Source organism: Chelmon rostratus, chromosome 16 (genome assembly GCF_017976325.1).
Source record: "Chelmon rostratus isolate fCheRos1 chromosome 16, fCheRos1.pri, whole genome shotgun sequence".
NCBI classification, from domain to species: Eukaryota; Metazoa; Chordata; class Actinopteri; order Chaetodontiformes; family Chaetodontidae; genus Chelmon; species Chelmon rostratus.
This window is the reverse complement of record NC_055673.1, coordinates 427,538-450,722: the sequence shown is the minus strand read 5'-3', so window position 1 is coordinate 450,722 and position 23,185 is coordinate 427,538. Positions and strand designations below refer to the sequence as shown.

Sequence of the window (23,185 nt, the reverse complement as noted above, 5' to 3'; positions counted from 1 at the left end):
AACTGCAGATTCTGTTAACGTGAAAATGAAGCAACGTGATAACAAGACTAATTAAAAACAGAAAAAGTGACTCTGAGATCGCTGCAGATGAAACCAGCCGACAGGAAATGAAGTTCAGATGAGCTCGACCTGAAACATCTGCAGCAGAGCCGCTGCTTCATTGAATCCTCTCCGCTCTTTGTTTGGATGAAGGCCTGAAACGGACGGACTCGACCCTCCTGTCGGCCAATCAGACTCCCACCAGGCAGACGATCGAGTCACATGACCGCTGCGGTTCCTCTGTGTCACACACACCAACACGACGACGTGATGTTTCACTCCTTCACTTTGACTAAAGTAACAAAAATAAATCCAGCTTTTGCTTTTTGGGAAAATGAAGTCTGAAACATGAAACGTGAAACGTGGGAAACATACGAGGACGTTCTCTCACCAGTTTAAATATTCACCGGCTGATTCAGCGCAGACAGACAGACAGACAGACAGACAGAGAGAGAGAGGGAGAGAGAGACAGACAGAGAGACAGACAGAGAGAGAGACAGACAGACAGACAGAGAGAGAGAGAGACAGACAGACAGAGAGACAGACAGAGGGAGAGAGAGACAGACAGACAGACAGAGAGCGAGAGAGACAGACAGGCAGGCAGGCAGAAAGACAGAGACAGACAGACAGGCAGGCAGAGAGAAAGACAGAGAGACAGACAGGCAGACAGACAGACAGAGAGAGAGACAGACAGACAGACAGCCTCTAAAGGGAGACAGTAAAAATATTCATATCTGTTACTATAACAACTATATTTGTATTCTGTTGTTTTATCGGCACGATGCTGCAGAAGCTTCAGAGACAGAAACAACAGATTCCTTCAGTTTCTAAACGTCATCGTTTCACTAACTTTACCTTCAGAATCTGTGGAGTCGAACAGACTCCGGTTCACATTTTAATGTCAGCTCTGAACTCTGAAGAGGAACATCTAACAAACACTTTTCAGTTTATTCAAATATAAATAACATGAAGCCAGAAGAACACATTTGTTACATTTCATTGAAGTTTTTTCAGCTAATTTTCAGGTAAAATACTCACGAACACATCTGTCAACGTCCCACTTCAGCCCCGTCTGCTTCACTTTAAGAATTCAGCATCGCTCCATCAAGTCTGAACATTAAAACAGTGACACTGGATGTCTGGTAAGAAATTCAGTTTTTAACAGACCGTCCCTCCACATGACGGAGTACGATGGTGTTAATAAAACATAAAGCAGAGACTGACAGGAAGTTCACCAAGAACGGCTTCAACAAAGTTTCAAGTTTTAGTTTTATTGTCATCAGAAGAAGAAGAACCAGAAACCATCTTCATCAAACTTTTTGCTGAGGTCCACCGTGTTAACATGTAGAAATAACAGTGAATAGATAAAACAACACAGACAGGATGAGTCCAATCAGACCAACACACAGTCATCAGCGTCTGAGTCAGATCAAAGTATGGACAGAAGAAGCATTTTTAATTTAAAGAAGCTCAAACTGAGTTTCAATCTCTTCAGTAGAATCAAAAACACTTTTTTATCTGATAGAAGAAACTGATCTGCAACCATTCTGATCACTGAAGCAACAGAAGAAGAGAAGCCGATCAGATGAAACGTAAAGCTGCTGTTCTCTCACACGACCGTCGGATGAAGAACTTTGGTTTGTGGACTGTTGGTCTGGAAACGAGTCAGAAGATGAATCAATGATGTAAAACGTGTTCCCCTCCTCGGCTTCACTTCCTGCCAACACAGAGTGCAGAGATGCAGTTTTCCTCTTCGGTGCAGTTACGTGGTTTCTCCTCTGGGTGGGGGGTCACCCACACACTCATGGTACTTCAGCTCTGTGTACCAAGCAAAGCTTCTGTGACAGGCACCGCAGGCGTGCTGCTTCTCCACGGTGTGGACGCTCATGTGAGACTGCATACTGGCCTTGTGTGCGTACTTTTTTCCGCAGACCGGACAGACGAAGGGTTTCTCTCCTGTGTGAGTCCTCATGTGGATCTTCAGATGGGACCTGTACAGACACACTTGGCCGCAGACGGAGCAGAAGAAGGCTGCTCTCTTTCCTGTGTGAAACTTCATGTGGTTCTTCATGTGGTGAACGTACAGAAACCTTTTGCCACACTCGGAGCAGCCGTACGGTTTCTTCCGGGTCTCCTGTGGTTTCCGGTCATCTTTCCAGAAATCGCTGTCAGCGCTGGTGTCGCTCTCAGCGTCCGAACACTCCGGAGCCTCTTCATCAGCAACACCAGAATCACATCCCACAACAGAGACTTCATCGTTTGTCACAGAGTTGAAACCTGACGGACGCTCTCTGGTCTCCTTCCAGAAATCACTGTCCACGCTGTCACCACTATCAGGCTGTAAAGGTCTATCTGGATCTGAGGTCCTGGCTGGTTCTGGTCCTGGTCCTGGTCCTCCACAGTCCTCTCCATCAGATTCTGTTTTCATCTGTTCAGTTTGTCTCTGATGAAGCTGTGAGGACTGAGGTTTCTCTTCGTCCTCTTCTTCGGTCTTCACAGGGACAGGACTGAAGGTGAACTCCTGACTGATCCAGACCTCCTCCTGTTCCTCTTTAATGTGTGGGGGCTCTGGGTCCTCGTGCTTTGCCCCCCTGTGCTCCTCACAGACTGAGCGGTTGAAGAGTTTCTCTCCTGGATGATTTCCTCTGTGAATGTTCAGAAAGTTCTGGTTGTGAAAAGTTTCACCACATTCGGAGCAGCTGAAGCGTTTCCTGCCTGTGTGACGTGCTGCTTCACTGTGAGAGGCTTCAGCATGTTTCAGAGAGTTTAGACCTGACCGAGGCTCGCAGGTCTCCTCCCAATCACCAGCACTGACTTCAGTCTCAGGTTCGGAGGAGTCTTCGGTCTCGTCATCAGGTGTTAGAAGTCGATCTGGATCTGCGTTCCTGGCTGGTTCTGGTCCTCCACAGTCCTCTCCATCAGCTCCTGTTTCCATCGGTTCAGGCCGAGGCTCTGCCTCTCCACTCTCCTCAGTCTGGCTTCGATGAAGCTGCGAGGCCTCGCCGACACTCTGACGCTCACTGAGCTGATGAAGACGAGCGGATCCTCCGTCGGGAACATTGCACCTGTAGATTTTCTCCTTGGCGTGGACTTCCATGTGCTTCGTCAGATATCTCCTCCACGCGAACTCTTTCCCACAGACGGAGCAGCTGAACTGCGTTTGTCTCGTGTGGATTCTCATGTGTTTCACTAAAGACTCGCTGTCGATGAAAGCCGTGTGACACACCGAGCAGCAGAAAGGCTTCTCCCCTGTGTGACACGTCATGTGAAAACTCAAACTCTCCCGCCTGCCAAACGTTTTACCACAAACCGAGCAGCTGAACGGTTTCCCCCCTGCGTGAATCCTCATGTGTACCTGCAGAAGGTGCTCAGGGCCGAACCCCCCCCCGTCCTGAGAGCAGCCGAACAGCCTGCTGGCTGTGATCTGCTCCGTCTGCGAGGACTCGACGTCACATCTGTGGTTTACGAGCTCCGACTCCGAAGAGAAGCTTTTCTGACAAACGATGCAGCCGAGTGGTTTCTCTCCGACGTGGACGGATACGTGTCTCGTCAGGTGTCCTCCTGTGGTGAATCCTTTGCCACAGAATAAGCAGCCGAACGGTTTCTGTCCTGCGTGACTCCTCCTGTGTGTCTGCAGACTGTGTTCAGAGGAGACGAACGCTTTCTTTTCGACATTCGATCCACCGACAGAGACGTACTCATTCTTCAGGTGGTGGAGACGGGACTGGTGTCTGCACATATCGATGTTAACAGGTTCAGGTTTAGTGATGTCGTCAAAGCAGCTCAGTGTTTTGTTGCCAGTATTACATCCATCACCGACAGAAACTTTTTTAGTTCTACGATAAGTGAAGCCTGACTGATGCTGCCTGGTCTCTTTCCAAAAGTCAACGTCAACACCGTCATCAGCTTCAAAAGACAGCTCGGTCTCTTTGTCGGGATCTGCTGTTAAATGTCCACACGGATCCAGGTTCTCGCCCGGTTCCGATCCTCCAGAGTCCTTTCCATTGAAGCTCGTTCGTCTCTGCTGAGAGGACTCGCCGACACACTTGTGTTTTTTGATCTGGAACTGCCAGAAGAATCTCCTCCCACAGTCGCCGCAGCTGAACGGCTTCACTCCGGAGTGGACGGCCATGTGCTGCGTCATAATCCCTCTCTGTGAAAACCTTTTTCCACAGACGGTGCAGCTGTACGGTTTCTCTCCCGTATGCGTCCTCATGTGAATCTCCAGATGAGAACTGAACTGACGTTTTTTACCACAAACCGTGCAGGTGAACAGCTTCTTGCCTTTGTGCATCCTGATGTGGGTCATCAGGAGGTAATTATTAGGAAACGTGGCGTCGCATTCGGGGCAGCTCAGAGGTTTCTTGCGTTTGTCACTCGGGCTCCTGTGACGCTGCGATGACTCACTAACACACTTGTGGCTCTTGAGCTGCGACGTCCCTCTGAACCTTTTGCCACAGTCGCTGCAGCTGAATGGTTTGGCCCCCGTGTGGGTCGCCATGTGGTACGTCAGAGCTCCTTTGTGTCTGTATGTTTTCCCACAAACGGAGCAACTGAACGGTCTCTCTCCAGTGTGGGTCTTCAGGTGATAGTCCAGACCTGCTTTCTGAGTAAACCGTTTACTGCACAAAGAGCAGCTGAAGGGTTTCACTCCTGTGTGAGTTCTCATGTGTATGTTCAGATTTCCACGATGTTTAAATGTTTTACTGCACACAGAGCAGCCAAACGACTTTCTGTCACGCTCTTTCCAGTCTTCATCACACTCGTCACTCTCAGCTTCAGAAAAGTCTGAGGCCTTATTATCAGGATCAGGTCTATCTGGATCTGAGTTCCTGGCTGGTTCTGATCCTCCACAGTCCTCTCCTTTACCATTTTCTGTTTTCAGATGTTCTGCAGCTCTGTTCCCTTCAGTCTGGCCCTGAAGAAGCAGTGAGGACGAAGGTTTCTCTTCATCCTCTTCTTCACTCTTCACAGGGACAGGAGTGACAGTGAACTTGGTGATATCAGCCTCCTCCAGACCTCCGAGCTGCTCTCCCTCCTGACTGGTCCACAGCTCCTCCTGTTCCTCTTTAATGTGAGGCGGCTCTGCTGGGTCCTCCTGGTCCAGACTGGATCTCCAGTCCTGCTGCTCAGGAGGATCCTCGTCTTTCCTCACCAACAGCAGCTGGACGTCTGTGGAGGACAATCAAACACATGAAGACATGATGGAAGTCGAAAGACAAAACAGGGACTGTTAACAGGACTGACTTCATTATAAAGACCTTCTTACATATACATATACATATATTACATATATTAACCAATGAGAGCCTTCTGCTTGTACTTCTACTCCTAGAGGGATAAAAAACAACCGAAGACCTACTGATTCAGTGATCCTGCAGGAAATGAGGAACACTTTTCATGAAGTCCACATCTATAACACAGTATGGGGGTCACACCTTACAAAGGCCTCACACACAGACTTTTTAGCAGGAGCTAGCTGAAACAGAGTATGGGTGGTCTAGCTAACATTAGCTTAGCATCAGCTCCTGTAACATTAGTGGAGCCATTTTCAGCAGCAGAAAGATCACAAACCTGTTCTTCGCAGCTTTATTTCAGGCTTTAAAACCACATCCAGCAGTTTTTGTTGCCGAGCGATCTCCTCTTCATACCTCGATATTGTTGCCTCAAAATATCCAATCAGATCCTCTCGAGTCTCAGTCAGCAGCTGCCGTTTGAATAAGTCTTTCAGATACTTAAATGCTGGCATGTTGCAGATATCAGCCCCCTCCGGCCCACCAAGCTGCTCTCCCTCCTGACTGGTCCACAGCTCCTCCTGTTCCTCTTTAATGTGTTGCAGCTCTGGTGGGTCCTCCTGGTCCAGACTGGATCTCCAGTCCTGCTGCTCAGGAGGATCCTCGTCTTTCCTCACCAACAGCTGCTGGACGTCTGCAGGAAACAGTGAAATACAAACACACACGTTATCGATTATATTATGTTGGATTTTTATGTGATTTTTCTTTTCAGGTAAGAATTTGCTGAATAAAACATAAATTTGCTTGAATTTCTGTGTAATGTACTGTAGCCTGCATGCAGCAGTAATAAAATTATAAAGAGACGAAGACATACAAGACATGACTAGGTTTAAAAACACAGCTAAAGCTAAAGATTACAATATATTATATTACATGTAGTGCAATGAAAGAGTGGTGTGAAAGAGCTGAGACACAAACAGGAAGTCTTGTCCACCACGTGGACACACTTTACAGAACAAAAGGGAGAGACCCTGTGTCTGCACTCAGGTGTGCTGATGAACCGACACCATGAGGCAGGTTCCTCCTTCCACAGCACACACAGGTCTAAACCTCACACTCGTTTTCAGAATCTCTTTCCTTTACATTTTTCATCGTGTGAAAACAGGTAGAACCATGTTCTGACTTATTTAACACTGTCATCGTAAAAAACAAGGAACAATAACATAATGATCAAACTTTAGTTCACAGTGTCTTCAGGAACAATCAAAGCATGTGTTGTTCGCTCAAAACAGGATTTTTCAGACCCAAATATTTTTCTAATCCTTTTGTCAAAACCCCCAAATCTTCACTTTACATCGATATAAAACACTGAAAAGATCCTCAGCACCAAAGAGCTGGAACCAATGTATGTTCTGCATTTTGCTAGAACACCTGCCTAAATGATAAATTGATTGATTGATTGACTGAGGCTGGTTTTAGCTCTATTAACATCACCGTTTGAGTGACGGATTATTTCCACCACACCGAGCTGTTGGCTGATTGTTGGAGATTCGGACTGGATGCTGTGGGTGGAACTGCCTCTAACACACAAAGGTCCTTAAAGGTCTGCTGTTCGGTCGGTGCTCAGTCAAAGCACCTGAATGGTTCATCTGCCCCACACACCTGTGCAGCACGACTTCCACAGAACAAAAATACCTTTTTTTTAGCAGGAGCTAGCTGCAGCTAACAGGTAGGGCATGGATGGTCTAGCTAACATTAGCACAGCAGTAAACATGTTTCCAGCAGCAGAAAGATAACAAACCTGTTCTTCGCAGCTTTATTTCAGGCTTTAAAACCACATCCAGCAGTTTTTGTTGCCGAGCGATCTTCTTTTCATATCCGGATATTGTTGTCTCAAAATATCCAATCAGATCTTCTCGAGTCGCAGTCAGCAGCTGCCGTTTGAATCCATGTTTCTGATCCTGAAACGTAGACATTTCGTTGATATCAGCCTCGTCCGGCCCGCCAAGCTGCTCTCCCTCCTGTTCCTCTTTAATGTGAGGCGGCTCTGCTGGGTCCTCCTGGTCCAGACTGGATCTCCAGTCCTGCTGCTCAGGAGGATCCTCGTCTTTCCTCACCAACAGCAGCTGGACGTCTGTGGAGGATAATCAAATACATACACACACATCATGGAGCAGCATCAGTTTATGTTAAAGCTTGAAATAGTGATGCTGGATTTTTTGTGATTTTTTTACAGGTGATAATTTGCTGGATATAAAAGAATTACTATAAAATGTCCTGCAGGATGACATCATTGTATATAACTCTATATTATACAGTATAGAATAATATTTCTGTGTGGCAGAGGAAGTTTTAACAATAATGAATCAGTCACTGTTCACAGGCAGCTTTCCTGCAGCTTTTACAGCTGCTCTAATTAAACGTTGTTAACTACAGACCAATCACCAAGCTGCCTTTTCTGAGGAGGATTCCAGTAAAACTGATTATACGTACAGTTAAATCAAGACCAGACTGAGATCCTTGTTATGGGAGTCAAAGCAGAGAGAGAGAAACTGTCTGAACACCTAAATGTACTGACACTGAAGGACCAGGTCAGAAACCTCGCTGTTATCATTGACTCTCACCTAAATGTTGAACATCACATTAGAAGTGTGACTAAAGTGTCCTTCTATCATTGAAGGAATATTTCCAGAGTCAGAGCGTTTCTCTCTCAGGCAGAGTGTTGACTCTTCTTGACTTGCACTATATTAATAATAATATTTTATTATTATTATTACATGCAAAGACAAGAAATGTCTAGATTGAATTATGGAGGTCAGGCCTCACTGAGTACTGCAGAAAAACAACTTCAGGACTTTATTCACTGATTTTGGATGAACTGGATCTTTTTTAATGGAGATAATATTTTCTGCCTCAAGTAATGAACTTATAGCTTTAATGTTGCTAAAGTAAATGTTCACTGGAGCTGCTGTTAGCTGCTTGTACCAGTTAGCCATGTAGCTAGTGGTCCTATCAGCTGACTCTGTCCGGACTGGGATGGGATGTGCGGGAATGGGCTTCGGAACCGGGCTCAGCAGCCATCCAGAGAACACGGCGGGACTCATGAATCCACACAATTAAAATGACACAAAAAAAACACGTTCGGGTCCAATGACGATCAACGGAACACTGCTTTTATTTTGAAAATCAGTCCTTACCGTAATGTTTAGTATATACACAAACCGCAAAACACCGGGAGAGCCGGCTGACGGTGACTACGAGTCTAAAGTAACATAAAATGAAAATATTACAGTACGAGTACCTCGAAGTTTTACTTCCGTAAACACTCTCAGTTACATTCCATCACTGCTTTTCACGGATCACATGACGCACCGTAGAAAGCCCTCATACACATTAATCAACACACAATCCGCAGTCCAGACAACAAATAGAAACTTTTTAGCATTGGCTAGCTGCGGCTAACAGGCAGAGTACGGACGGTTTGGCCAACGTTAGCTTAGCATCGGCTCCTGCAACATTAGCAGGGCAGTCAACATGTTTCCAGCAGGTGAAGGAAAACAAACCTGGTCGCAGCTTTCAGGCTTTAAACACATCCAGCAGTTTCTGCTGTCAGTCGATCGCCTTCTCATGTCCGGATACTGCGGTCCCCAAATGTCCAATCAGATCTTCTCGATCCGGAGCCACCGTTTGAATAAATCTTTACGTCCATGAAATCTGGACGTTTTCCTCTGATGGAAGAATCAAAGACGACAAAAGAAAAAGAAACTCTGACGGTGTTGGTTCAGATGAACATGTTTAACCAGCTCCTCCAGGACACCAGCGCGTGCAGACATGCTAACTGTGCTCCGCCTGAATGAACATGACCCGGCAACACAAGCACAGCTTCCGTTTCCCTCCTCTGGCCTTCACAATAAAAGATTGATCATCGCGTTTGGAAAAAGACTTGACATTGTACGATACATTTATTACGGAGCCTCTGAAGTCCAGCTGCACAAGACATTTTCTTCTTCTAGGTCTTTATTGTCATATGCAGAGAGCTGAGCTGATTGCAAAATGGAGATCAGTCCTGGGGCCTGTTTACTCTTTGTCCTGATAATATTGCTTCTTTTGTAAACGAGTGTAATATACATCTTTATGCAGATGACACTATTTTTTACAGGTTACACCCATAAATTAGTTCTTAATGCAGGTAAAACCAAACAATATTGAAATAATCAATATTGAAATAATCACAGAGTGCAAGTATCTTGGAATTTGGATGGATGAGAAGGTCACTGGTAAATGTCATGTGACTAAACCAGCGAGGATGCTAAGGAAAAAAAACAGGCTTCTTCTGCAGGAATAAAACACATTTCCTCTGTATCGTATGGTCAGTCATGGATTCTGAAGACAGGTGTGGAGTGATCCGTCGAAAGGCCTCAAATTTGGTTTTCTTTGGTAAATTCAAGACATACACTGCACAAGATTTAACCTGCTAACTGATTATATGTACTTCTTTTATACACAGAACAGAGGAGGCGGTTAAACAAATAAATAAGAAGCTGTGACGACAGTGATTTCACTGACTCCAAACGAGGGTCAGTAAAAGACAAACAGAGATTCGACAAAAAAGTTACTGTGTTCATTGTTTATTTAAAGGAGAAAATAACTCAACTGTTTGAGCGCTGTCAGTTTTGCAAGTCCACTTTCAGTATAAATTCAAGCACATGATATGAAACATTAGGCATCGTCAGATTTTCTCTTTGGAAATTAAAATGTGTTCATGCAGTAAACATGAGTCTGTAGTTTCTCACAGTTTCTCACCTCAACCTGTCAGTTCTGCTGATGTCCTACGATCGAACATTAAGGATTTACTGAAACTCACCATCAGAATAACACCGACATTATCTGGATACTCAGAACTACGTAACAACTGTTGTCAAAACTAATAATAAATGATCATATTTAGTGTTGGCTGCGACACAGTTAGTACTAATTACAGGCTCATTTACATCAGTTTCATCACACATGCTGGAGAGTCTTCTCGTTAGATCAGTCGATAAAAGTTAAAGAGCTAAAAACAAAACAACCACAGCAATAATCAGAGCAGCATTTCCTTTTCATTATTACCACCTGCTTATGAAATGTAATCACGACTGAATGCTCCATGTTAAATCTAACTACCAGTGAAGTTACAGCACTGGAGTCTGAGCAGCAGAGATAACACTGACTTCAGAACAGTTTTATGGTTATAAACTATAACCTGCTTTATTGTTTTTTGGACTCTTTGAAAGGCTGCAGGTTCCCTGTCTGTTACTGGCAAAATGAAATTACGAGGATAGAAGCACCCGACACACCCACAAACTAACCTTTGTTTGACTTTGTTAGGATCCTGAAGCCAAGAACCAAGAAGGTGCATATTACTTCAATGGATTCAAGTACATCCTCCGTCTGTCACACAGAAAGACCTTTAAAGTTCTTCCAATGGAACGTCTTTGGCCCTTGCTAAGGGTAACTCTAATGTTTTCGATAAAACATGGCAACCTTTACTGGATCACCTGCCTCGGAACATTACCGAGATACTTTGCAAAGGAGGCTCGCATTTTCTATTCAAAGAGTCTAATGTGTAGAAACTTAATGCCACTTACACATATTGAACTGGAAATGCATTGATTTGGACTCTGCAACTGCCTAGAATAAGGTGTACATGCTATGCTGTGCTGGATTGAGTTGTTGTTGTTTGGTTTTTGGATTTTTGTTGTTGTTGTTTGATGAAAAGACAATTAATTACAATTAAAAAAAAAAGTCAGTGCAGTTTTTCCCACACAGACTTAAGTTGGGAGGTCTGTCAAAGGGATAGTTCAGGTTTTCTGAGGTGGGTTGTATGAAGTATTCATGCATAGTCACAGTCCCCAACAGTCAATGGTGGTCACTGGTCACACTCTACTTTGGTGAAGCCGACAGGATGCTGCTGTGGACAGAGCCAGCAGCAAAACATAACCAGACCCAGCTAAAATAATCAATGTCGGCTTCAGTGTTGTATCTGCCTTGCTGTCAGTCAGAGTCTTTTCTTTGGCACTACATTCCCTCGACCGCAGAACGTCTGTATTCCGGTTGGATCCGCTGGCGGAAGAGAAAGCTGGGCAGACTTGGCAGGCCCAAACGGATAGTGAGGGTCTGTTGGGAACATCTGGCAGAACCCTCTGTCAGAGAGGTTTTCAACTCGCACCTCCGGGAGAGCTTTGACCAGATCCCGAGGGAGGTTGGAGACATTGAGTCCGAATGGACCATGTTCTCCACCTCCATTGTTGACGCAGCTGTTCGGAGCTGTGGCCGTAAGGTCTCTGGTGCCTGTCGTGGCGGCAATCCCCGAACCCGGTGGTGGACACCGGAAGTAAGGGATGCCGTCAAGCTGAAGAAGGAGTCCTATCGGGCGTGGTTGGTTCGTGAGACTCCCGAAGAAGCTGACGGGTACCGGCAGGCCAAGCGTGCTGCGGCCCGGACGGTTGTGGATGCAAAAACTCGGGTATGGGAAAAGTTTGGGGAGGTTCTGGCAAACCCCCTCAGAAGGGGGAAGCAGTACCCTGCCAATACTGTTTGCAGTGGAGGTGGGGGGGCTGGTAACTTCGACTGGGGATATTGTCGGGCGGTGGAAAGAATATTTCTGTGATCTCCTCAATCCCATTGTCACGCCTTCCGTAGAGGGAGCAGGGGCTGGGGACCCAGAGGTTGACTCATCCATCACTCAGGCTGAGGTCACCGAGGTAGTTTTGATCCTCGGTGGCAAGGCAACGGGAGTCCGGACGAGATCCGCCCTGAGTACCTCAAGTCTCTGGAAAGAAGGAGATCTCGGATACAAGCGGCTGAAATGAGTTTCCGCCGCAGGGTGGCGGGCCGCTCCCTTAGAGATAGGGTGAGGAGCTCTGTCACTCGGGAGGAGCTCAGAGTAGAGCCGCTGCTCCTCCACGTGGAGAGGAGCCAGCTGAGGTGGCTCGGGCATCTTCACCGGATGCCTCCTGGACACCTTCCTGGGAGGGTGTTCCGGGCAAGCCCCACCAGGAAGAGGCCCCGGGGAAGACCCAGGACACACTGGAGGGACTATGTCACTTGGCTTGCCCAGGCGTTCCCAACTCCGGAAGAGTTGGAGGAAGTGTCTGGGGAGAAGGAAGTCTGGGCATCCCTGCTTAGACTGCTGCCCCTGCGACCCGGCCCTGGATAAGCGGAAGGCAATGGATGGATGGAACTTCTGACTACTGATAAGAACCTTGTACAACCCCACATCAGAAAAACCTGAAATATACCTTTAACCTCTAAGCCTTTCCAGGATGATTCAGACCCAATCATGATACTATCACCTGCTACCAATCAACCTGTTTACCTGTGGAATGTTCCCAACAGGTGTTGTTGGAGCGTTCCACATCTTTCCCAGTCTTTAGTTGCTCCTGTCCCAACGTGTTTAAAATGTGTTGCTGCATCAGATTCAGAATCAGCAGATATTTACAGCTGATGAAGTCAAACATTAAATCTTTTGTCTTTGTGCTGTCTTCAGTTGAGTAGATGTCAACAAGGATGCGCAAATGATCACATTTTATTTTATTAACGTGTCACACAGAGTCACAACTTTGATGGAATCAGATTGTATCTTCAACAGACAAATCATTTCAGCATTAAAGATTCAGTCGTGGTTAAATTCCCCAATGAGTTATTCAGCTGCTGCTACGGTTCACATCTGTCTGGACATTATTCGCCTCTATACAGGAAAATTCTGCAACAGCCATCACACAAATTGTTCACTTATTCTCTGTTAATGCAAATCCATGGATTCAGGATGTGAGCGAGATCTGACAAAAGTGTCTCAGGATTAAATGCATGTGTGGTTTTTGACAAGTAATTTCTTATTGAATCCTTTACCACAAACACTGCATTTGTACAGTTTTTCACCCGTGTGAATCGTCATGTGCTCTGTAAGATGAATATTTTGTTTAAAACTTTTTCCACAAACTGAGCAACTAAATGGTTTCTCTCCCGTGTGAATCCTCATGTGTGTCTTCAGATTGCCCTTCAGGCTAAACTTTTTGCCACACTGTGTGCAGCTAAAAGACTCCTTGGCAGGAGCCTTTTTCTCAGTTTGGCTTTGACGAAGCTGTGAGGAGTCACCAACACACTTGTGGGTTCTGAGCTGCGTGTACCAAGTGAATCTTTTGTTACATGCACTGCAGCTGAAGCGTTTCTCCTCTGTGTGGACTGACATGTGCAGCGTCATACGTCTTTTATGTGCAAATCGTTTATCACAAAAGGGGCAACTGAATGGTTTCTCTCCTGTGTGAATTCTCATGTGTAGCTGCAAAGTTCCTTTCTGGCTGAAGCTTTTGCCACAAAATGAGCATTCGAACGGTTTCTCTCCGGTGTGAATTCTCATGTGAGCCAAAATGTTTCCACTGCAGCTGAAACGTTTCTGACAAACCGAGCAACTGAATGGTTTCTCTCCCGTGTGAGTTCTCATGTGGCTCATCAGATGATCCCTGCGGCAAAATGTTCTCCCACATTCAGAGCAGCTAAATGACTCTTTGTCAGTATTACATCTCACGTCTCCAACAGAGACTTCATTTTTCAGAGAGTTTAAACCGGACTCTAGTTCCCCGCTCTGCTTCCACCCACCATCACTGACCTCAGCCTCAGTTTCTGAAGGTTCATCATGAGTAACTCGTTGTAAATGTCTATCTGGTTTTGAGCTCCTGGCTGGCTCTGGTCCTGTGTGAGTGTTACTGCTGCTCGTGTTACGAATGTGGAATGATTTCTTTCCTGTGTGTATTTTCATGTGTCTGCTAACATCTCCGCTGTATCTGAAATGTTTTTTGCAGATGGAGCAGCTGAAAGGTTTTTCTCCTGTATGAAGTCTCATGTGACTGATTGAGTTTCCCTTCTGAGAAAATCTTTTACCACAAAAAGAGCAACTAAACGGTTTCTCTCCCGTGTGAATTCTCATGTGTGCATTCAGATGTGGCTTGCGACCAAATCTTTGACCACATTCAGAGCAGCTGAATGACCTCTCAATAGTATTACAGTTAACATCACCAGCAGTGACTTCATTTGTTTTCTGAGAGTTTAAACGTGACTGAGGTTCACTGTTTTCCTCCCACTCACCATCACTGACTTCAGTCTCAGACGAGTCATCAGTATCTGTTTGCAAATGTCTATCTGGATCAGAGTTGCTGGCTAGTCCTGGTCCTCCACAGTACTCTTCACCAGCTTCTGTTTTCATCTGAAGAAGCAGTGAGGACTGAGGTTTCTCTTCATCCTCTTCTTCACTCTTCACAGGAACAGGAGTGAATGCAAACTTGGTGATATCTGCCTCCTCCAGCCCTCGAAGCTGTTCTTCCTCCTGACTGGTCCACAGCTCCTCCTGTTCCTCTTTAATGTGTGGCGGCTCTGCTGGGTCCTCCTGGTCCAGACTGGGACTCCACTCCTGCTGCTCTTCTTCACCAACAATCACTTTTCGGACATCTGAAGGTAAAGCTGAAACACAGACAGACAAGTTCATGTAAACTCATGACCGTTTGTTACCTGTAAAGTTTCTCCTCTGTATCTAATCTAACTGTTTCTAACCATTAGTCTCATCATGGAGTAACCCGAGTGTGTCCTCGTGTAACCCGAGTGTGTCCTCGTGGGGGGCTGATGTGATACGTATTCCTGCTAAGGGTCTTGCACCACTTGTGCCACTGATCCACAAGTGATGGAGCCAGGCTAGCAGCTAGCCCACACAAGCCGGCTATCCCCACCATCATGCTGGCCAATGTACACTCTTTGGACAATAAACTGGACTACCTACGCCAGGCATGTCAAACTCATTCCATAAAGGGCTGTGTGGCTGCAAGTGTTTGTTCCAACCAAGGAGGAGCACAGCAGGCCAACCAATCTACATCAAGGGTTCACTTAGTTATCAGCTGAAGACTGAGATCAGCTGATTAATTGATTCCAGCCTGGTGTGCTCCTCCTTGGTTGGAAAAAAAAACCTGCAGCCACACGGCTCTTTATGGAATGAGTTTGACATGCCTGACCTACGCCTTCTACGGACAACCCAGAAGTCTGCGGGAGAGTGCTGTGTGTATGTTTTCACTGGAAACTTGGCTCAACAACAGCGTAACGGACCACGCCATTCAGCTCGAGCGGCTAACCTGCTATCGAGCAGACAGAGCTCTCGCTGAGGGAGGTAAGACACGCGGCGGGGGACTGTGTTTACATCAACAATGACTGGTGTCGTGACGCTGTTGTGATCTGCAAGCACTGCTCACTACTGGTGGAGTTTACGGTCATAAAATGCCGACCCTTTTACCTCCCGAGGGAGTTTACAGCCATACTGCTTGTGGCTGTTTACATCCCTCCAAGCTCCAATGAAAACATCAGGAGCGAGGCATTGAATGAACTGTACCAACACGTCAGTGAGCAGCAGACTGCCCACCCAGATACCTTCCTCATCCTGGCTGGGGATTTCAACCATGCAGACCCAAAGAGGATGTTTCCGAAGCTATACAAACACATAGACTTTCCAACACGTGGACACAACACACTGGACCAGGTTTACACCACCCAGAGAGGAGCTTACAAGGCCCTTCCCCTCCCCCACCTCGGCGCCTCTGACCACATCACTGTCATGCTAATGCCAGCATACAGACCACTGGTTAAAGTCACCAAACCAGTTCTGAAAGAGGTGCGAGTGTGGCCCGAAGGGTCTTTGGAGGAACTTCAGGACTGTTTCAACACCACAAACTGGGACGTGTTTAAACAGGGTGCCACCTACAACAACATCACCGACCTCCAGGAGTACACAGACGTCGTCACTGCTTACATCACCAAATGCATCGATGATGTAACAGTAACAAAGACCATCACTGTCCGGGCCAATCAAAAGCCGTGGCTGACAGGAGAGGTCCACAGGCTGCTGAAGGCCCGTAACACGGCCTTTAGAGAAGGAGACGAAGAGGGCCTGAGGACAGCCAGAGCCAACCTGTCACGCGGCATCAGAGAGGCCAAGAAGGTGTACTCCAGGAGGATAGCTCATCGCTTCATCGACAGCAGGGATACGCAGAGCCTGTGGCGAGGGATACAGACCATCACGGACTACAAACCCCCACCGCAGACCTGTGACAGCTCCACCCCCCTGCTAAATGAGCACTGTCCCCTGACAGTGTGAGGACACTCAGCAGGATCAACGCTCGCAAAGCTTCTGGTCCTGACAACATTCCTGGTCGCGTGCTGAGGGACTGTGCCGGAGAGCTCACGGATGTCTTCACAGACATCTTCAACATCTCGCTGAGCCAAGCTGTTGTCCCCACATGCTTCAAAACCACCACCATCATCCCTGTCCCGAAGAAGTCGTCGCCCTCCTGTTTCAACGACTACCGTCCGGTAGCACTCACCCCCATCCTCATGAAGTGCTTCGAACGGCTAGTGTTGAAACACATCAAGACTGTCCTCCCACCCTCCCTGGACCCCTTCCAGTTTGCGTATCGGCCCAACCGCTCAACCGATGACGCCATCTCCACTGCCCTCCACTCAGCCCTCACACACCTGGACAACAAAGACTCTTCAGCTCAGCATTCAACACAATCATCCCACAACAGCTCATCACAAAACTGGACCAGCTGGGATTAAACCTCTCTGTGCGACTGGCTGCTGGACTTCCTGACTGGGAGACCTCAGGTAGTTCGGGTCGGCAGGAACACATCCATCACCACAAAACAGAACACGGGCCCCCCCAGGGATGTGTGCTGAGCCCCCTCCTCTTCACTCTGCTGACCCACGACTGCACACCGTCGATGACACAACTGTGGTGGGTCTCATCAGCAACGACGACGAGGCGGACTACAGGAGCGAGGTGAGCCGCCTGGCCTTGTGGTCTGAACACAACAATCTCTCTCTGAATGTGGAGAAGACGAAGGAGATTGTTGTGGACTTCAGGAGAAGACGCCCCCAGTATGCCCCCCTTACCATCGATGGTGCTACGGTGGAGAGGGTAAGCAGCACCAAATTCCTGGGTGTGCACGTCACTGAGGACTTCTCCTGGACCACCAACACCACATCGCTGGCCAAGAAAGCAAACCAGCGCCTCTACTTCCTCCGCAAACTGAGGAAAGCTAGAGCCCCGACCCCCATCATGCACACCTTCTACAGAGGCACCATCGAGAGCGTCCTGACCAGCAGCATCACCGTGTGGTATGGCGCCTGCTCCACGTCCTACAGGAAGAACCTCCAGCGCATCGTGAGAGCAGCTGAGAAGATCATCGGTGCTTCTCTCCCCTCCCTCCACGACCTCTACACCTCCCGCCTCACTCGCAAAGCCCTCTGCATTGCGAGAGACCCCACCCACCCGTCAAACAGCCTCTTCAGCCTGCTGCCATCAGGGAGGAGACTGCAGAGTCTGTGGGCCAAGACCAGCAGACTGCAGTACAGCTTCGTCCACCAGGCTGTCAGGATGCTGAACTCTCTCCCTGCTCTGCCCCCCCTGATGCTGGACTCTCTCCCTGCTCTGCCCCCCCTCCACACATACACACAACCTGGACTATAACTCCCTGACTTTGACTTTGAGAGACTTGAGACTGAGCTGGTGAAAATGACAAGGTTCGGTCCTGGTGGAGCATCCTCTCGGTTAAGAGGAAGGTGATTTGGCGTTTGATGATGTTGCTCGTAAATATTTCAGTTGGACGTTGGGTTTGGATGTTCGGCAGCAGTGCGAATATTCCCGAGTCCTTTTAGCCTTCAGACAGATACTCAAAAATTGGCATGAACATCAGAACCTGCAAACATCATGATAGTATGCAGCAGTTGGGTTCATGTGTGTTATATGGGCTCTGTAGCGCCCCCTAAGGGTTTATCAGATTTATGTCAAGGTTGTTTGTCTTAGCTTTAATTCTTGTGTGATGCTACACTGTTAAGTTGTTAAGTTTTCATGGAATGCTGTTGCCATGTCTCACAGTGAAAAAGCAAAGGAAGGGCTAGGAACACTCTCAAGGTCATGAGATCTGGATCAGATGTGGCGAAAGCTTTATCTGATACAGGTCTTGGGCTTGGTTGTGGCAATGTGGCTCGAGAGCGCCCCCTACATACTTTCAACAAAGTAACTCCTGTGGCAAGTTTCAGCTGGATAAACTGTACAAAATGAGGAAGGCAGATGTAATATGTCCAGACTTAGAGAAGAGCCTCTTGGTACTACGTCACTTTTAGTCAGTGTCACTTACAGGTTCCAGACTTTTACAAACACCTACCAGCACTTTTACAGGTTCAACCTCAAATTTGGTCAGTGAAGACTATCAAGATGCTAAACTCGGAAGCTTTTGAGCTTTCATGCAATGCTGTTGCCATGACGAGGCAGACAAGGAGCAGGAAGAGCCATATGTGACGAACATCATATGATTTACAGGAAATTCACATGACGTGGTTTAAACATTTAAATATATGACACTGTATAATTAGAGTGTGTTCTTCGAAGTGACATTAAACTCATTCATGTTTGTAGTTGTGAAGGTTCGAAATGGTTCCACAACGACAGGACCACGACTGTGTTCCCTCCAAGAGGTACCTGGATGTGAAAGACGGTTCAACGCTGCTTGCAGCTTAAATCACGTTTTTGTTCTGGTTAAAAAAATGATGTAAAACTGTAAGTGTGGAACTGGAACAACCCAGCAGCACAACCCCTGTTCAGTCTGTGGTCCAGAGGTGGACTCATTGGGGATGTACCGATGGTGAAAGTCTGGGATGATGCTGACACTCATGTTTTTGTTGTTGTTGTTGTTGTTTGTTTTGTTTTTTTTTTTGGGGGGGGGAATTTATTTTCCTGTTTGTGCCACAAAAACAACTGAACTGTTTTATCTCTGAATCAGCACAAATTCAATCATACAAACTTATGAAACAACCTTTCACATGTGAAAGATCTTTCGAAAAATAAATGATTCAGAAGCATTTTTAGACAAAAACATTATGTCAGACATAAGTTATACGTTATAGTATAGTTATAAATATGAATGAAAAAGTAGAAAAGCAATAAAATGTAACATGAAAATAATACACAAACAGAAATATGGCTCTGTCACTTCTTTGTTTTAGATGTTAGATGCTGTTGATTTCAAAGAGACAGACGTCAGTGAAATGATGACGACTGGGCAGCGTCGTCCATCGAGCAGTCGATATACCAGCCGATACCAACGAGAACCAAGTCCTCCTCCAAATCGTCCAATCCAACAGAATCATGTGCCTCCAAGTTTATTGGTTTCTTTTATCGAGACTCATGTGGGCGCTGCAGGAAACCTGCGACGAGAAGGGGTCACTTTGGAGAGGAAGAACCAGACCAGTAACAGACCTCTGACAAACCAGTACTGGTTCAGCAACAGACCAGTGACAGTCCAGCAACAGACCCACAACAGACCAGTGACAGACCAGTGACAGACCAGTGACAGACTAGTGACAGACTAGTGACAGACTAGTGACAGACCAGTAACAGACCAGTGACAGACCAGTGACAGACCAGTGACAGACTAGTGACAGACTAGTAACAGACCAGTGACAGACCAGTGACAGACCAGTGACAGTCCAGTAACAGACCAGTGACAGACCAGTAACAGACCAGTAACAGACCAGTGACAGACCAGTGACAGACCAGTGACAGACAAGTAACAGACCACTTCCTTCTGCGCAGTGATGTGGTTGGTGGGTGAACAATAGTTCAATAGTTACTACATGAAGTTATTCAAATCAGGGTCTGTGGATAATCTTCGGGAACCGGGTCCTGACTTCTGGACAAATGAACAATGTCACAGCTGATTTTGGGCGAGTTGTCCCTTCACCACATGTGGTAACACTGACTGGTACCCGTCGTAACCCGGTCACTGACTCAGACTACTTCATGAACCGGACATACAGTACTACGTGTCTACATGTACGTGGTTCACTACTTCAGGATCCAGAGCAGACACGTGAGTAAAGCTGCTCAGCGCTTGACTTCATGATTATTCTTATTTCTGTACTCTCACCTGTACCTGCCCCGTGTTTCATTCGTATTGCTGTTGTTGCTATGACACCTGACTTTAGCCCCTGGGATTACTAATCGGTCATGATGGCTCTGAACGCAGGGGCCTGTCGGCCAATGATGGATCTTCTCATTTTAACACCACGTGGAGGTTTATTATTTTAAAAAGAAACCATTTTATCTCATTAGAACGAGAAAAGCTTGTTTTAATGACATGTTGTTTTTGTGAAAAGGCGTTTTGTGACGCAATAATAAAAATCTTTTGTAATAATTGTATATTTGGTAAAAAAAACCCGAAAATGTCCCATTAACATTAAAAATGTTAAAACATGAAAAGAATTTTATTAAATGAGGAAAACTTCTCACTTTAACCACAAACTGAGCTCAGATTTTCACCGATGTGCTGCCGTACAGAACAAATTCTACACCAAGGAAAGCTTGTATGTGTCCGTATGAATCATAACGAACATTTTGTCAACTGTTTCAAAACCCTCACTCGAACTTTATTTATTTTCTTCTTCTCTTTTCCTCTTCCTCTGGTTTGATTTCATGTGAACAGACTGAATTAGTTATGATAAATTTTGCCAAATGAAAACTCTCACGTCGCCCTCGCGGTGGCAGTGTGAGCGGCCGGTCTGCTGAGAGCGGCTCAGGTCTTACTTCATTATTTTTATTCCTGTAGAAGAAGAAAGGGTCAGTTGGTGGTTGTGATGACGGTGCTGCTGTTTTCTCCTTCATGGCCTCTCAGTTTGCTCCTCTGTGGAGCAGCTGAGTCACGTGCGACACCCCGTGGTAAAACCCGGTATTACCGGTCCGGTTCGGTATTTGACTTCATATAAACCGGGTTTGAAAACTGTTACACAACTTTTTTAATACTTACATTAATACTTTTACTTCGAAAAGGTCTGAACGCGGGACTTGTAGTGGAGTACTTTGACAGTGTGGTATTAGTACTTTTACTCAAGTACAGGACCTGAGTACTTCTTCTTGTATACACATACTGCGCGGAGCTAAATCACGTTGTCTGAATGTTTTTTAGATTAATGATGCAGGTTCCTTCTTCTTTGACCTGAAAGTCTCATCATGACAAGTCCCGGTTAAATCGGTTCCACAGACTCGACCGGTTTCAGCTCCCGCAGCAGACCGGACGGACTGACCCCGTCCTCCCTCCCTGTGTGGTTTTAGAACTTTGACTTGAAGTCAAGGATCTGAGAACTTGTTCGCTGACAGCACAGACTGGCTGCTGTCTCTGGTGGACTGGAAGCAGCCTGACACCGAACCTGAAGCCTCTTCCAGCTCCAGCAGACCCGAACCTGTCCAGTCTTCACTTTAAGAAATACAGAGACGATTAACACGCGAGAGGAGAGACTGGACGTCCAGGGGACGACATGAAGCCTCCGATAAAACCCGTTTACTTCACCGGCTCGGGCGCTAGCTGCGGCTAACGTTAGCTTAGCAACATTAGCAGAGCAGTAAACAGCAGTAAGAAGAGAACAAACCTTCTCCTCGCAGCTTCGCTTCAGCCTTGAAGTCCACGTCCAGCAGCCTCCGGTGTCGGTCCATCTCAGATCTGTACAAAAAAACCAAACGATCGACGGATTTTCTCCGATTTAACCAACAGGTTTGAGTCCACCGACTGATGCACTGGAGCGGAAGTAAAACGGAATACTTCCGGGGACGTGTTTCAAAATAAAGTCCTTTGTAGGTCCCATAAACTGGTTCATTTTACTTTTTCATTAGAATCTATTTTGTTATGCGCACGTGTACTTTTATCCTTTATATTCCACCGCTGCGAATTATTCAGTTCATTAAAATACTAAAATATTACATTATGTATACATGTATTCGTACACTCACAGTTTGTTGATCAGCCCACTAGTTAATATTGGAGACAAGCAAACGATGCAATTTAAAACATTCTTTATTTCTTGTTAGTCTGATGTTGGTGTAATAAGTTGTGGTCACAGCTGAGAGATGCACTCTGGGATTCCTGTTGTGACAGTTTATCTAACGAGACGCTGACGTGTCCTACAGGTGAATGTTCGCCTGTTTATCTTCACCTGAGGAAGACCACCTGTGGTTCAGATCAGTCCAGTCACATCAAGTCAGAGTGCTGCTGTGTTTCTGAAGACCATGGCCCTGTAGTGAAGGAATTCACAGACTGGTGTTCCTCATCTTTTATGTGTATTAATGTGTCAAAGACTAAGGAAATGGTGATAGACTTCCGCAAACATCTGTCAGCCTCTCCTCCTCTTGTCATCGAGGATCAAACCATTGAGCTGGTCCATAATTACAAATACCTTGGTACTAACATTGATGACAAGCTGTCTTTTGATCTCCATGTTGATGCTGTTTGCAAGAAGGCACATCAACGCATGTACTTCCTGAGGAAATTGCGGCGTTTTAATGTTGACTGCACTTTTATGAGAATGTTCTATTCTTGTTTTATTGAGTCTGTTCTGACATTTTCTTTTATTTGCTGGCACGGCTTACTTTCCCTCAAGAACAAAAACAGACTGCAGGGAATAGTGAGAGTGTGCAGCAAAATTGCAGGCATTCACCTCAATGATCTCGCTGACATGTACAAGTTCAGGACCCTGAATAAGGCCCGCTCGATTCTCACTGACGAGTGTCACCCTTTGGTTGGTGAGTTTGTGCTGCTCCCGTCAGGCCGCAGGTTCATCCTGCCAAGATGCAGGACCAACAGACTTAAATACTCTTTTGTCCCTGCTGCCATAGGTCTTCTGAACAAGTGACTGACTAATGTACTGTCCCATCTATTATTTTCTCTGTGCAATATGTCGTTGTTTTTTTGTGATTGTTGCCTGTTTTTGTTACTGCTGGCTGTAGAGCAATTTGCCCCACGGGGACAATAAAGACTCCTTGAACCTTGAACCTTGAACCTTGAAGTTAC

General features: G+C 46.3%; 2 protein-coding genes across 4 annotated transcripts; both read right to left on the bottom strand.

Moving 5' to 3' along the window:
- Window positions 1–974: 974 nt before the first annotated feature.
- Window positions 975–9,106, bottom strand: LOC121619121 (oocyte zinc finger protein XlCOF7.1-like). Of its 3 annotated transcripts, XM_041954737.1 has the most exons (4): window positions 8,837–9,106; window positions 7,075–7,407; window positions 5,614–5,967; window positions 975–5,211 (listed from the first exon to the last, which is right to left on the bottom strand). In XM_041954737.1, exons 2-4 carry the CDS (start codon window positions 7,247–7,249, stop codon window positions 1,802–1,804), a joined length of 3,939 nt encoding a protein of 1,312 aa, XP_041810671.1. In that variant the 5' UTR covers window positions 7,250–7,407; window positions 8,837–9,106; the 3' UTR covers window positions 975–1,801. The 3 variants fall into 3 exon arrangements, with proteins under 3 accessions (XP_041810671.1, XP_041810672.1, XP_041810673.1); XM_041954738.1 differs by lacking the exon at window positions 7,075–7,407; XM_041954739.1 differs by lacking the exons at window positions 7,075–7,407; window positions 8,837–9,106 and adding an exon at window positions 8,259–8,375.
- Window positions 9,107–12,681: 3,575 nt separating this feature from the next.
- LOC121619135 (gastrula zinc finger protein XlCGF57.1-like) lies at window positions 12,682–21,902 on the bottom strand. The gene is made up of 2 exons (XM_041954755.1): window positions 21,771–21,902; window positions 12,682–14,768 (listed from the first exon to the last, which is right to left on the bottom strand). The coding sequence occupies exons 1-2, from the start codon at window positions 21,832–21,834 to the stop codon at window positions 13,114–13,116; spliced, it is 1,719 nt and encodes a 572-aa protein (XP_041810689.1). The 5' UTR covers window positions 21,835–21,902; the 3' UTR covers window positions 12,682–13,113.
- Window positions 21,903–23,185: the final 1,283 nt, after the last annotated feature.

What these genes read in the sequence shown, in the direction of transcription:
- LOC121619121 (XM_041954737.1), bottom strand. Translation starts at nt 7,249, where the DNA reads ATGTCTACGTTTCAGGATCAGAAACATGGATTCAAACGGCAGCTGCTG. An exon ending in AATAAAGCTGCGAAGAACAG is followed by an intron (nt 5,968 to 7,074) that starts GTTTGTTATCTT and finishes TGTTTCCTGCAG; the next exon opens with ACGTCCAGCAGCTGTTGGTG. An exon ending in AATAAAGCTGCGAAGAACAG is followed by an intron (nt 5,212 to 5,613) that starts GTTTGTGATCTT and finishes TGTCCTCCACAG; the next exon opens with ACGTCCAGCTGCTGTTGGTG.
- LOC121619135 (XM_041954755.1), bottom strand. Translation starts at nt 21,834, where the DNA reads ATGGACCGACACCGGAGGCTGCTGGACGTGGACTTCAAGGCTGAAGCG. An exon ending in AGCGAAGCTGCGAGGAGAAG is followed by an intron (nt 14,769 to 21,770) that starts GTTTGTTCTCTT and finishes TCTGTGTTTCAG; the next exon opens with CTTTACCTTCAGATGTCCGA.